The following is a 14,426-nucleotide window of genomic DNA, read 5'->3' as shown; positions in this document are numbered from 1 at the left end:
AAAGCCCTGCCTCATAAAATTAGCTAGATCCACGGAGAGAGAGCAAGCTGGCAAGAACATAAGCTGAGAGACATTGACTATATGTGGTATCTACCTTGGCATGTAGTCTACTATTGTGAGATTTCACATTTTTTTAAAAGATTTTATTTATTTATTGGACAGACAGAGATCACAAGTAGGCAGAGCATCAGGTGAGGTGGGTGGGGGGGAGCAGGCTCCCCGCTGAGCAGAGAGCCCGATGCGGGGCTCGATCCCAGGACCCTGAGATCATGACCTGAGCCGATGGCAGAGGCTTAACCCACTGAGCCACCCAGGTGCTCCATTCAGCATTTTTTAAAAGAAAATGAGAGGACATCACTTTTCACATTTATTCTCCCACTCAGGAGGAATTAGGAAGATGACACAATTTCTCCTCCTGACGAAACACGAAGTCTACACATACAGGCATAGGACTTAAAGACAAGAAGAGGTCTGCCAACGTCATAAAATAAAATGTAAAGTTAAACTGATGTATGAGGCACTGCTGTTTTTGCGCTAAGGGACTTTATTTGCCCTTGAAATCTATGAATGGGAGTTTTGGGTACATTTAGATTTTATTTGGGTTAATTTCAAAATAATAGGCCTTCCCCTAACTTCAACTAAAAAAGGAGAGAACCCAGCATTGTTTAAGTAGCCAGAGAAAACAGCCTGGGATTTAAAACATGTCAGGATCCAGTTTACCATTGCATTTTTTATTCATTTACTCAGCAAGTGATAATTGAGACAGCGAACAAAACAGACAATCGCTGCCCTCCTGGAGCTTACGTATTTTCAGGGAGTTGTGGGGGGGGGTGGGGAATAGAGTCAGTGAACAAACATTAGTAAGTGATCTTGTCTGCAGCGACAAACGACAGAGCAGTCAGGTGTGTCTGAGTGCAAGAAGTGGGGCTGTAATCTGCATAGTGTCCTGGCCAGCTGTTGGAGAAGGTGACACCATGAGCTAACGCTTGCAGGAGGACGGTGATCGCTCCTTATCATGATCCTGCAGGAATCATTTTGGGCTCAAGTTGGGAACATACAGGAATGCTAAAGAGCTGAAAAACCGTCACCACTTTTTTCCATAAGTAAGAGTCTTGGGCTTTTCTCTGTGCCTCATAAATCACAGTTGATGAGACTGTCCTTATTTCAAAGCTTATTTCAAATACTGTGCTAGAGAGAAAATTTTTAGTTTTTTATATTAAATTTTGTCCCGTTCTGCTAACAGGGATGAATGATGAAGGCTAGAAAGTTCTGCCTGTCTTACCGCATTTGTTTCTAACTGGCTCCAGGAATCGGCGTGCGTGAAAGTGGTGGCCGCCGTGAGCATGTGGGATGTATGCGTGGAGAAGGGACACAGAGACTTGGAGCAGTTCGAGAAGGTGCATCGCTACATCAGTGACCAGCTCTTCACAAATTTCGTAAGTGGCTCTTCCTCCAACCCTCTTTTCGTAGGGTGGCCTTCTTCCCGGGGTTCTCGAGCATCCCCTTTGTGGAAAAGTTATTTCCACAGACACGTGCCCTGTGCCTCAGGCATACCAACCATCCCCTGGCTCCATCCGTATCGGGGTTTTATATTCAGAACAATGGCTTTTAATTAGTTAAAAGGACAGGTTGGGCCTCTGGTATTCAAAGAGAATTTTTTATAGCTTGTGATCAGTCAGGTTTGAGGAGACAGAGGCAAACTGGGAAATTTCATCTGGTATCACTGTTGATAACTCTGAAGAAAGAAGACAACTGTAGGAGCCCTAACTTAGAAAGGAATATTTAGTAGTTTCAAAGTTAACCAGTGGATCTTTGAAAGGGCATGTGCTTCCTTATAAAGATGGTACTAAAGGCCAATTTGCTCCGGCAATTCTAAATAGATGTGGGATTGTTTGATGGTGAGGGGAAAGAGATGAGTGGGGTTCGAAGGTTTCTTGGAAATTTCTGGATGGCTTCAGGCTGAAGAAAGCATTCATTCACATTGAGGAACTTACAGGTGTTCTCACAACAGTAGCATCTTACTAAAAGTAACATACTAAGTCCCTATTTGTGTTCTTTATATGACAATATCCTGACCCTCGATGTCTGTCCTTCTAGAACAAATTAAAGAGAAAAGTCTTTTGAAAAGTAGAAGCAGGTGTTAACAAGTAGTTGTGATTAGAAAAGGTATGGTGGGTGTATGAAGGCTTCTCCCCCTCAGATTTCTGCAACAAGTACCTCTAGGGTTAAATTCGAGCCGTGTAGACCTGTGTACTAAACTGTGATACCGGGCAGACGACCCGTTATCCACGGTGGCGCTAAGGCGGGTTCAGCACATTTTGCAAACTCTGGCTAGTGCATATGATTGGTGAAGGTTATACATTGAGAAGTTTTTATAAAATGTGTGAGTCTGTCTGGTGTTGGGTAAGTAGAACACGTTGGACCTGCGTGGGTTTCCATTGTGCAGAGGAGCAAAGCAGGTGCTGCAGGATATCACAGATGGGCCCAGCGGGTGTTTCAGGGAAAGACACATATCCACGGTGTTGGATCCACCGGATCCACTGGCGATGGGTGGTCACTGGACTTACTGTGCGGATCGAGCTTCAGTAAATACAAACCCGGATAAATACAAAGTAAATACAATTTACAAAGTAAATACAAACGTTGTCTGCCCCAACCTGATGGTAGGTTAAAACCAGAAATACGGGATCCGGAAGGGCTGAGCCCTGTGGTTGTCTTGTCCCCACAGAAGGAGAGGACGGAGCGGCTGGTCATCTCTCCCCTCAATCAGCTGCTGAGCATGTTCACGGGGCCGCACAAGCTGGTGCAGAAGCGCTTCGACAAGCTGCTGGACTTCTACAACTGCACCGAGCGGGCGGAGAAGCTGAAGGACAAGAAGACCCTGGAGGAGCTGCAGTCAGCCCGGAACAACTACGAGGCCCTGAACGCGCAGCTGCTGGACGAGCTGCCCAAGTTCCACCAGTACGCGCGGGGGCTGCTCACCAACTGTGTCCATGGCTACGCCCAGGCCCACTGCGACTTCGTGCGCTGCGCGCTGGAGCAGCTCCAGCCGCTGCTGTCGGTGCGTGTGCCATCCACCCTCCCATCCATGTCCTGCCCCTGCCCCCCGGCCAGGGAGAGGGGTCGCAGGCTCTCCCAGTGTCCTGGGAGTGCACATGTGGGGTGCCTGAGAAAGTCTTCCTGCTGGAGAGATTAAAGAGGGCCCTGGGTCAGGCCCGTCCCACCTAGAGTTTCCTGGCCCTTGCCTGTGTCTGGGGCTCCTAAGCAGCTCTTTCCATCCTGCAGAGCCGCGGAGCGGTGGAGAGCCACCAGCCCGGCCTGCTGGCCCACCCCCCACCCCCCCACCCCGCCCCACCTCCCCACCCGGCTTGGCGCCTGCTGAGGGAGAGCTGAGCTGGAGCCGCTGGTCAGGCCTGGGTCTTCCAACCGTGGTCTCTCTCTCTCTCTCTCTCTCCCCTACCCGCCGACTCCAGTTACTTAAAGTCGCCGGCAGAGAGGGCAACCTGATTGCCATCTTCCACGAAGAGCACAGCAGGGTCCTGCAGCAGCTCCAGGTTTTCACCTTCTTCCCGGAGTCGCTTCCAGCCGCCAGGAAGCCCTTTGAGAGGAAGACCATGGACCGCCAGTCAGCACGGAAGCCGCTCCTGGGCCTGGTGAGTCGGGGTTCGGGCCCAGCCTGGTTGGCGACGCCCCCCCGCCCCACCACCGTGTTCCGGAGTGGGCTGCTTAGCCCCGTTCTCAGCTCACGGACGCGGGTATCATACTGACATCAACGAGTTATTATGAGGTTCAGACGGGCTCATATGCCGTAAAACACTTAGAAAGGCCTGGCACAGAGCGAGCACGGCAGAGGGAGGCTGTCTTCATTGTTACTGCTGATGCACCCAGCTCCAGCCACAGAGGAGCGCGTTCACAGGAGTTTTGGTATCTTACCTAATGGAGGGTAAAGGTCATGGAGTTCTCGCATCTGTCGTGGGCTCCTGCAGGCAGTGTCCCTGAGCATCAGGGCGGGTAAGGCTAGTGACCACCAATAGCTTTTTCACACTCGATATGTCCGTCAGTCAGCTTCTGAAAAGCGTTCTCAGATCTTAGTCTATCCAGTGAATGAAGTTTGCAAAGGACTAATATTAATACTTTGATCAGTTAATTAAGGAAACTGATTTAAGGGTGGGGTTAATTCTGCCAGGCTTCCCCGTGTTTGATCATGTATTGGAAAATGCACCAGGGTGCCTCAGTCCGTTGGGCATCTGCCTTCTGTTCAGGTCATGATCCCTGGGTCCTGGGATCAGGCCCTGCATCAGGCTCCCCACTGAGCGGGGGGTCTGCTACTCCTATCCCTCTGCCTGCTGCTCTCCCTGCTTGTGTGCGCTGTCAAATAAATAAAAATAAAATCTTAAAAAAAAAGAAGTAATTATCTGATACATGGCCAAATTGTTCATGGCTGACAGCTTTTCTACCCGGAGTAACTAACATTCTTTTAGAACTCATTTCCAAAGTAGGATGAGATACACCAGATTATATGGGGCCATAATCGGAAAGATTATTGATCTCTGTTGACAACACATTGCTCCATATAATCTCATAGGCATTAATTTATATTACCTTAAAAGGTAGAATCAAATTTATTATTACTTTTATTTTTTTCTAATTTTTACAAATCATAATTGTTTTTATAGATGGGGAAGTCAAGATAAGGAAAGTCTCGATTGTTTATTTTTTTAAAAATTTTTAATAGGTTTTATTTATTTATTTGACAGAGATCACAAGTAGGCAGAGAGGCAGGCAGAGAGAGAGGAGGAAGCAGGCTCCCCGCTGAGCAGAGAGCCCAATGGGGGCCTCGATCCCAGGACCCTGGGATCATGACCTGAGCTGAAGGCAGAGGCTTTAATCCACTGAGCCACCCAGGCGCCCCCGGGAAAGTCTCGGTTGTTTAAATTCATATAGCAAAACAGAAAATCTTATAATATTACTTATATAGTTTGACTCTTCTGGTGGCACTTCTTTTTAAAGTTTTATTTTTAAGTAATCTCTACACCAACTCCGAGATCAAGAGTTGCACATTCTACCAACTGAGCCAGCCAGGCACCCCATGTGACACTTAAATCGCATTTTTTGGTCACAAGATAAACAGATGTGATACTAAGATGGGACATTAAATTTTCTTAATAGCTACCAAGGCATAAAACAAGAGCTAAGATCATGATTTTTACCCAGCCGCATGAACTGTCTCAGGCTCAAAAACATCCGATGGGAGTAGCGAGGGGCTGGCTGTCGTTGCCCCCATTTCTGAGACTCAGACTGTGAGCTGAGATTAGGTGTGGCCACTGGTCTGGTGGCCAGGGAGGACTTTTGTCCACTGTGTCTCTTGTGTTGCCTTCCAGCCAAGTTACATGCTACAGTCTGAAGAACTCCGGGCCTCCCTTCTGGCAAGGTACCCCCCTGAGAAACTGTTCCAAGCAGAACGGAACTTCAATGCCGCTCAGGACTTGGATGTCTCACTTCTGGAAGGGGACTTGGTGGGCGTGATCAAAAAAAAGGACCCCATGGGCAGTCAGAACCGCTGGCTGATTGACAACGGAGGTAGGAATGTTAGACCTCAGATTACTCTAACTCTAAATGAGGAGAAAGTTATTTCTGGCTGTACCCAAATCTTCCAACCCCCGCCCCTCAAAGAGTCTTTGATTAAAGGGGAAAAATAACCTTACAAGTTCTGTCCATCTTGGGAGAGTGCAGTGCCCAAGTCATTACCAAAACAAAACCTGTCTTTGGTTTTGGTTTTGTTTTCACAAATTCCAGAAGGAGCTCCGTTTCTTACCTTTGCAGGCTCTTGCCAAGCTTCACAGCTCTCCCAGGCCATGCTTACCGGCATCCGAGCCCTTTCAACCTGTTCCAAGTGAACCACAAAATAAGCTGCCCTCTTCCAAGCTCTGGAAATGGATTTTGAGAGTGTGTGAATTTAGAATCTGTAGGAAAGGGTTTTTTGTTTGCTTTACTGGTTTTACCTCATGACTAGGGAATGGCTTTAAAAATAGCTTACAGCTTTTTTCTAGCAGGGGTGATGGCAGGGACTAAGGGGTTTGTTGTGTACAGAATTTAAAGAAAAGTAAAAAAAAAAAAAAAAAAAAAAATCCATGTCATTTCTCCACTATTCCAAAAAGCTCTAAAAAACAAAGGGCTTTTTTTCTCAGAACTCACTCGCCAAAACCTTCCCTGATCTGAACTTATTTGGTAGCAAAATCCCAGCGAAGTGTTGTGAAGCTGTTTATAATTGTTACTCCTCTCTTTTGATGTGAATAGTCGTACATTATAGAAACATCAGTGGGTTTAATTTTGAGGCGGTGACCCAGACCCTGCTGGGGATGTCATACCATAAACCGTATACGGACCTGGTTCCTTTTCCCAAATTCAAAAAGGCTGAATTCCAAAACCCATCTGGCTCTTAGCATTTTAAATAAGGACTGTGGGCCTATACAATAAACTTCTCTGTTCACACCACCGGATGGAAAATCGTGACATTCTCAGTTTGAAAGTATTTTGTGGATCTCCTCCTCTGCCCATCCTTCCTGCTTACCCAAAAGAATGGAGATTAGTAATGGGAAAGGAAGGCAAAGATGGAGGGTGATGGGCTGGGGAAGCCACTGATGGGTTCACAGAAGTGTTCCCAGTAACCATCCAGGCTATTCAAGAAGCTGTTCCACCCCTGGGGCTTTTATCTACGCCATCCCGGTGAGTGGTGGCAGGAAGCCCATAGTATTAGGATCGGCAGTTAGACCCTCTACCCCTCACCATCTGCCCAAGGGAACCCACTCCCTCCGCCCCCATTACGGCAGATGTAACAAAAACACACAGAAGATGAAGACAGAGATGGCTGTTGGTCGCATGGAGGTTGCATGCTCTGGGTGCTTCCCTTGACAGGTCCTTCTTTCTTTCTTAGTATTACAAAAAATGTACCTGTGGATCAAGGATTTCAGTCTTATATGTTGCAAAGTTTGAGCTGCAGGCCCCTCTGTCATTATCTTAGGACATTTATTAAAGTGATCACGTGCTGTGCCCGTGTTGCATCCACACGAACCCCCGTAGACCGCCTCCTGCCTTAGCCTGTTCTCGCAATATGTCCACCATGTTCCCAGACCACACGTGGAGATTCAAGTGCCCCCGGATGGAAAAAGGGCCGGCGGCCATCTCCGAGTGGCTCAGTCACTTGGAGGATGGTTTTTAAAATCCCTTTTTCCATACTCAGTGTATCTGAGCACATCCTTAGTTAAGTCTCTCCTAGCCTTTGTTCCCATGATGTAGATATCCTGTTCAGTTTTCTTCATCTGCTCATTCTCAAGCACATGGCCACTTGTATTACTGTCCTCTTGAATGTCCACAAGGACTCCCGTCACTCACCTTTCAGACAGTGGTAGTAACTTTGCCCTGGCAGGTAGCCACAGGGTTGTGTCTCCTGGGATTGACTGTCCCACCGTTTTTGTCCCTAAGCATCTGATTTTGTGTCTCTCACTATTGACCTCGCTTTTCAACCATAGTTTTTTCTTCGTTGACTCTACCCTCCACCCCTTCCATTAAAGGCACTTCCTGTTGACTCTTCCTCCCTGTAGTCACCAAAGGCTTTGTGTACAGCTCCTTCCTGAAGCCCTACAACGCACGCCGCAGCCACTCAGACGCCTCGGTGGGCAGCCACTCGTCCACCGAGTCAGAGCTGGGCAGCTCCTCCCCCAGGTTCCTGCGGCAGAACAGCAGCAGCACCCTGACCTTCAATCCCAGCAGCATGGCCGTGTCCTTCACCTCGGGGTCTTGCCAGAAGCAGCCTCAAGATGCCACTTCATTGAAGGAACTGGACCAAGAAGCTCTCAATGCGTCCTTAAATTTGGGTTGTTCAGAGAGCAGTCCTTCCAGATGCCCCACAGACCCAGACTCCAGCTCCCAGCCTAGGTCATGGGACCTCCCGGAGGCAGCCAGAGACATTCACCCACCCGCCCCCGCCCTCAGGAGCTGCAGGAACTCCAGGCATCCAGAAACGGTCAGTTACTCCCTACCAGGGCGAAACGGGCAGGGAAAAGACCTCATGAGAGGATGTACGAGAACATCCCAGTTTCTGGAAGACAAAAACGAAGAGCCAGAAAGCAGGGAGGCAGAAGGCAACCAGGCAAGTGCTCCCTGGTCGCGTGTGGCAGACATGGCGGGAGTGTTGGGGGGTGGGTGGAGGAGCGGGGGAGTCCGAGGCATGCCCAGGGCCTGGGTGGTGGTCTGGGCTGAGCTCACCGACAAGTCTTACAAAGCACACACGGAAACTCGCTCTAGGAGTGAGCACCTCCACGCCTTCAGGTTGGCTGACACTTCCCGGGCTGTTTCTGGGCCCCTTCTGCTGTGTCATTGGGCATTTACAAGGTGTTACAACGAAAACCTTTTCCACTCTGCCAGCTCATAATCCCTCATTGTATAAAGTCTGCCATTTATCCCATCCTATTTTATTCAAATAGCTCTGTGTTTTCCCCCCTGGAATTTAGAAATAACATTCTCAGTTTTTTCTATTCTTTTTATAATGGCCTATTTTGTCTTTATGAATTCGAATAAGCTTTTGTATCTTGAACATATTAAACCTACCTATTTTAAGGTCACTTTCACATTCGTGGCTGGGGAACCCCTGGTTCAGCCACTTGTTGCCTTTGCTCCCTCTCGCATCAGGGATTTTCCATGTGTGTCTTAGACCATCTGTCTGTGAGCTCATCTCCAGCAGGGCTGCCTTTGAGAGATGTGTCCAGATGTGTCCTGGGTTGTGGAGCTATTTGCCTCTGCCAAGCTCTAGATTCCAAAAGACCAGTTTTCAACACAAGCTTCTCAGCTCAGTCTTTCTACGCCTCGTTCCTCAGAACTACAGATGGGCTTAGGGAACTGCCTGTTCCTCAGGTGATTCTGCTACTGCCCACTGCCCAGGACAGACATCCAACTTTTGGGCCCCTCAGTGGACGCTTTTCCTAGACATGTGGAAGGAGGAGATGGGCCCCCTTTTTTTAAATTCTGATTTTGTTTAAAAAGCTCACTTCTCGCTTCATCAACTCCTCCAAGTCCTAAGAGTATGCTTTCATCCTTGTGTCTCCCTGGGCTTCGTGGCTTCCCCTCCTGATCACTGAGCACCACCTAGCAGCCATATTGGCCAAAAGTTCCTTCTTCCACTTTTTAAGGCAACTCTGAAAGAGTAGGAGGATATAAATTTTTGTTTTCTTTGAATCTGCCCTGTTCATTATGGTAGCTACCAGGTCTATGTAGCTATTTAAATTTAAGTAAAATTTAAAATTAAGTGCCTCCGTCTTACTGGCCATACTTCAACTGCTTGGTAGCCACATGTGGCTAGAGGCTGCCATATTGGATAGCACAGGTATAGAACATTCCTATCACCGCAGGAAGTCCTGCTGGACAGTATTGTTCCAATCAGTGTCCCGTTTCCCAACTCACTTTCTCTCCCTCTCATAGGTCTATTTTGCTGTGTATACCTTCAAGGCACGGAATCCAAATGAGCTGAGTGTGTCAGCCAATCAGAGACTCAAGATCCTGGAGTTTAAAGATGTTATGGGAAATACAGAGTGGTGGTTAGCCGAAGTTAATGGGAAGAAGGGCTATGTCCCATCCAATTATATCCGCAAAGCTGAATATACCTGAACTTATTCTCCTTCTCGCTCAACCTTGCTGCCTTCACTTCCTTCTGCTGAAGGGTCCTGGTGGCCCCGCGAGAGGGCACCTGCTCCTGGGACACCGGCCCCATCCGCACTGTTTAACTACGGCATGGCGCAGGACACAAGATGAGTCTTGTTTCCCGCCATTGGGTTGTCAACTTTGATGCTCACTAGACTTTCTAGAATTTGAAATGGACCCCAGGGCTTGTGATGACTCCATGACCATGAGAAGAAAGGCATGTCTCGGGTCAGCCTTTGGAAATGAGAAATTTCCCGTGGGAAGACCAGTATCAGATATATGCTGGAAGCACGCTCCAGCCTGAGAAGATGTGGGCGTGGGTTATAACATACTGAGTTTGGGGTGGTCCCATGCTCCGTGAACAAATGACCAGATACTGACTTGGATGAAGAGAATTCTCTGGGAGCCCTTATAGACTGCGCCTCCACACGTGGCAAGAAGTTTGTTGAGATTGTACCAAATCTGGTATTTCAATGCTTCCGTGTTTAGTACACATTCATACATACACCCCCACCCCTAATTTCCAAAAGTCCCTCAAATACTACCATCTGTAACCTTATTTGTCTCAAGTACTACCTTCCCAGATTGGCTCAGCAACATTCAGTTGTGTTCTCTAAAAGCATTTAGGGTCTTTATTTCCCTTCATCATTTCTGTGAATGGGTCTCTTCCCTTTGAGATGTACAACTGTCTACCCCTTCTGACAGTCATCTGCACCTTATCGAGTCTGTGTGTGATGTCTCCTGGCCCTTCCCCCAGAATCCAATAACAGATAGCTTCTCCTAGAAGAACAAGGTGAGAGCTTCAGCCACCCCATGGAAAGAGCTTGCCCTGCGGTGAGCTGAACCCGTTTGGCCTGGCGGAAGCCTGGATGCCTTTCTCCTTCATCCGCACTACTGTCCACAGATGCAGAAAGCCTAATGCTTGTGTATCGTATGAATGAGAAGTAATCCCAGAGGTAGCTTATCCAAGACTTGGAAATAAGCATTTTCTGTTTCACCACTAACCTCCATGCTTCAGAGACCACAGTCTAAGCCAGACAGATTCTAAAGTGCCTGATCGTCCCTCCATCTGGCCTCAGGAAGATCTCCGCTAATCCTTACACAAAGAATCTCTCCCTGACTATTCTATTTAAGCAAGGCTCTTATTCTTAAGGTTTGCCCCAGATATGAGGCCTACCTTGGAATAGAAAACTATGACTTTTGTCTCAAGAAAGGGAATTAAGAACACCTGACAGCCCCCTGCTCCTTCAAGTGCACCTTTGGCCTTAAAAATCCTGATGAACTGGGAGACACCTATGGGCCCCTTAGCCTTGTGTGTCTGTGGGTCGGTCAGAAGGCAGCAATGCGAGTCTCTTGTGAATAGTGTTTATATTTAGAGATGTTTATATTTAAGTAGTTATTTTATAAATAAAAGCATTTCTATGGGCCATGAGTGTGTTTTCTTGATTTCCGTCCATGTGTTTAGCCTGAACCTTGTCGGATTTCTGAAGGTAGCTTTTTGGCAATTCAAAATGATGGCGAGATTCCAGACAATGAGAGAGGCTAACTGAAGAAATTCCAGTCAAAAATCCATTTTGTCAAATACAATTTGGACAGAATTTCCATACCTCAAAAGATGCCCATGTTGCAGGTGATCTCCTCTTTATGCTGTTTTGTACTATAAAATGCTAGTGAAACAGAACTGAAGGCTTTAAACTGGAGACCCTATAAGGTAAGTACTTTGCTGATATCACAGAGGTGGAAACTGACGCCCTAGAGATGAAGTAACAAGGCACAGAGTAGCAGCTGGGCGAGGGGGGGTGGTAGGAGGAGAAGTAGCAGGAGCACTGGCCGCCAGGGTTGGGGCAGGAGCTGTGGGTGAGGGGAGACCCTGGACCATGAAGCAATTACCTGATACTGTGAAGGGAGAGAAAACATGAAGGGATAGGTGGACTCGGAGATGAAATTTGTCGGTCAGCTAGGCCAACTCTTACTTTATGGACTAGGAAAATGGGATCTAGAGACATTGTGACTTCCCCAAGCCACGCATTGAGTTTTTAATGGATCCTGAATTGAAACTTGGGTCTTGGGTTCTCTAGCTGAGTCTCTCCACCTTGTTCTGGAGCCAAATGGTCTGGCTTCAGATACTTAAGAGCTTTGTGACCTTGGCAACCTACCCAACCCATTCTTCAGCTTCCTCATCTAAAGTAGGTGGTAATACTATCTGCATCATGGGTTGCTGTAAGGATTGAATGAGTTAGAACATGGAGAGTCCCAGAGCTGCCTGATCCATAGTAATAAATTGGAGAGCCCTTGGGGTCCAAGTCAAGGAATTTAGGTTTGATGAGTCTGGTAGTAAGAAACTCTGGTAGGCTCTTAAACGGATTGTCTGTTTTAGGAAAGCTAAATGTTAAGGGGATGATTGAGAGGGAGGACAGATCAAAGGCAAGAAAATCTAATTAGTTGGGAAAAAGTTAACTGCTTTGGGCATCAGATTGCTTGAGAGTGGAAAAAAGCATTCTATAAAGACTGAAATTGAAGAAATGATGGAATCACTGGCAAAAGGGAGATCACTGGGATGGGAGCAGGTTTACGAAAAGATGAGGTTTGTCTTAAACACTAGATGTCTGCCCATCTTGCTCCTCCAGGTGTGGCCTTCAGCCCAGCAGCATCACTGCAACCTGGGAATTAATGGAAATGCAGGCCCGACCCGGGCATCCCAAGGCTCAAGATCCTGACGTGATTTATGTGCACAGCACAGTTTGAGAACCATCTGTCAAGGCCTTTTTTTTTTTTTTTTTTTTTACGATTTTATTTATTTGCTTGAGAGAGTGAGAGAGAGCGAGAGAGAGCACAGAGGGAGGAGAAGCAGACTCCCCTGAGCAGGGAGCCCGAGGTGGGGCTCAATCCTAGGACCCCGGGATCATGATCTGAGCTGAATTTAAACATCTGCTTAACTGACTGAGCCACCCAGATACCCCCCAAGGCAATTTTTTTAATAGAACTTTCTACTGTCAGAAAAGTAAGAATTACAAAACCCATGGAAGGAAAGAGTATCAGGTGTTTCAGAATGTTATTGAAGAAAAGTTCTAAATCTGGCTTGTCTGCTTCATCAACTCATGAATTTTCTCCCTTTCCTGCCTGGAAGTAGCTCTTCAGTTGTGCTTTTCTCCAAGAGGCCGAGGAGAATGTAGCAGTGGTGGGGATGGCCATCTATAAAGTCTGGATTGCTGGCTTTCATCTCAAGAGTATTGTGAGAACCAAATAAGATGACGTGTACATTTTTGTGCAATGTGAGCTCTAGGACTACATGGTTCTAATAAGGATTGAATTTTGTGTCACCCTGTTTTAATCAGATTGCGAAACTAGGACTCTGCTATGTGGATTTTGTTTCAGGATCAGGATTCCAAACCAGCCCCGGAAGAACATGGTTGTTTCACGTGGAGAACCTTAGACCCAAGGACCAAGATACCTCAAGATGTCTACACATCATTCTAAATCCTCTCTCTAGTGGCCACAACTTGCACAACTGGGGATTTTAAGCTCTTCTGCCTGTTAATACATCGTATTGATGGAGTTTTTACTGTCACACCTTTGCCAAGTACAGCAGAGCCCTTGCCTTACCTCACCCAGCCTACTGGAATCTTCCCTCAATTATAAACGAAGATCAGGATTAGTCTTTTGCCTCTATCGAGAAAGGAGGGTTCAACAACAAATTGGGGGCCTTGCAAAGCTACATAGGGCCATCTATTCCTTCATATCCCTCCAAGGTGACCCTCAAAGAAAAAGGAGCTAATTTTAGTGTCTTCCTAGAAGTAAGTTCTGATAGTGTGGTGGGAGAGAACGAATGTTCCGGTTAGGGCAACAGTGGGGAAACATTGATTGGGAGCATGGAGACACATGGGAATCCACTGCCGATCAGGGGGGTCTACAGACTTAGACCATGGTACAAGGCCCTGCCTGAGTACCGTCTGTCCCTGAGACACCAAGTTTCGAGCTCCAAACCGTTCCCATGACAACCGCTCCTCAGGTCCACAATCAGGGATGGCAAGAGCGACTGCTGATCCATCCACAGAATCACCATGTCTCACTTTAACAAGGGACCTTCCTACAACCTCTCTGCTGAGATCAAGAAAACCTCCTAAAGATGATGAAGCTGAATAAGATCTTTGCAGTTTGTGGGGCGCCTGGGTGGCTCACTGGGTTAAAGCTTTTGCCTTCAGCTCAGGTCATGATCCCGGGGTCTTGGGATTGAGCCCCGCATCGGGCTCTCTGCTCAGCAGGAAGCCTGCTTCCTCCTCTCTCTGCCTGTTTCTCTGCCTACTTGTGATCTGTCTGTCAAATAAATAAATAAAATCTTAAAAAAAAAAAAGAGATCTTTGCAGTTTGCTAGACGGGGTGGCAGGCATGAGCACTGAAACCCATTTCAGCAGGGCTAAAAAGATGGCATAGTCCTATAGATTCAGACAACAGGATTCATTGAAGATGAAACTTGGATCTTGGGTTCTCTAGTGGAGTCTTTCCACCTTGTTCTGGAGCCAGACATTCTGGCTTCAGATACTTAAGATACCTCCATTTTGTTCTTGTTCGCCTATATACAATATTGGAGAATATTGGCAATTTTATCAGAGCTTCTTAGACTCAGGGTATTGTGTTGGTTTCCCACTGCTGCCACAACAAATTACTACAGTCTGTGGCCTAAAACAACACAAATTTATTATCTTACAATTCTGGAGGTCAAGAGTTCAAAATCA

At 47.1% G+C, this 14,426-nt stretch overlaps 1 protein-coding gene across 3 annotated transcripts in view; it reads left to right on the top strand.

Annotated features, from left to right (window-relative positions):
* Nucleotides 1-11,136, top strand: part of LOC123955119 (dynamin binding protein) — a 103,142-nt gene extending 92,006 nt beyond the window's left edge. Inside the window, exons 12-17 of one of the 3 annotated variants that reach the window (XM_046026728.1) lie at nt 1,308-1,436; nt 2,729-3,061; nt 3,474-3,653; nt 5,382-5,580; nt 7,602-8,149; nt 9,475-11,136. In XM_046026728.1, coding sequence (XP_045882684.1) covers nt 1,308-1,436; nt 2,729-3,061; nt 3,474-3,653; nt 5,382-5,580; nt 7,602-8,149; nt 9,475-9,660 — 1,575 coding nt within the window. In that variant the 3' untranslated portion in view covers nt 9,661-11,136. The remainder of the gene's footprint in view (nt 1-1,307; nt 1,437-2,728; nt 3,062-3,473; nt 3,654-5,381; nt 5,581-7,601; nt 8,150-9,474) is intronic. The other 2 variants (XM_046026729.1, XM_046026730.1) reach the window with 2 other exon arrangements.
* The last annotated feature ends 3,290 nt before the right edge of the window (nt 11,137-14,426 follow it).

The sequence above is a fragment of the Meles meles genome, chromosome 13 (assembly GCF_922984935.1).
Source record: "Meles meles chromosome 13, mMelMel3.1 paternal haplotype, whole genome shotgun sequence".
NCBI lineage: Eukaryota > Metazoa > Chordata > Mammalia > Carnivora > Mustelidae > Meles > Meles meles.
The sequence above is the reverse complement of the archived record's forward strand: the minus strand, read 5'-3'. Positions and strand labels throughout refer to the sequence as shown.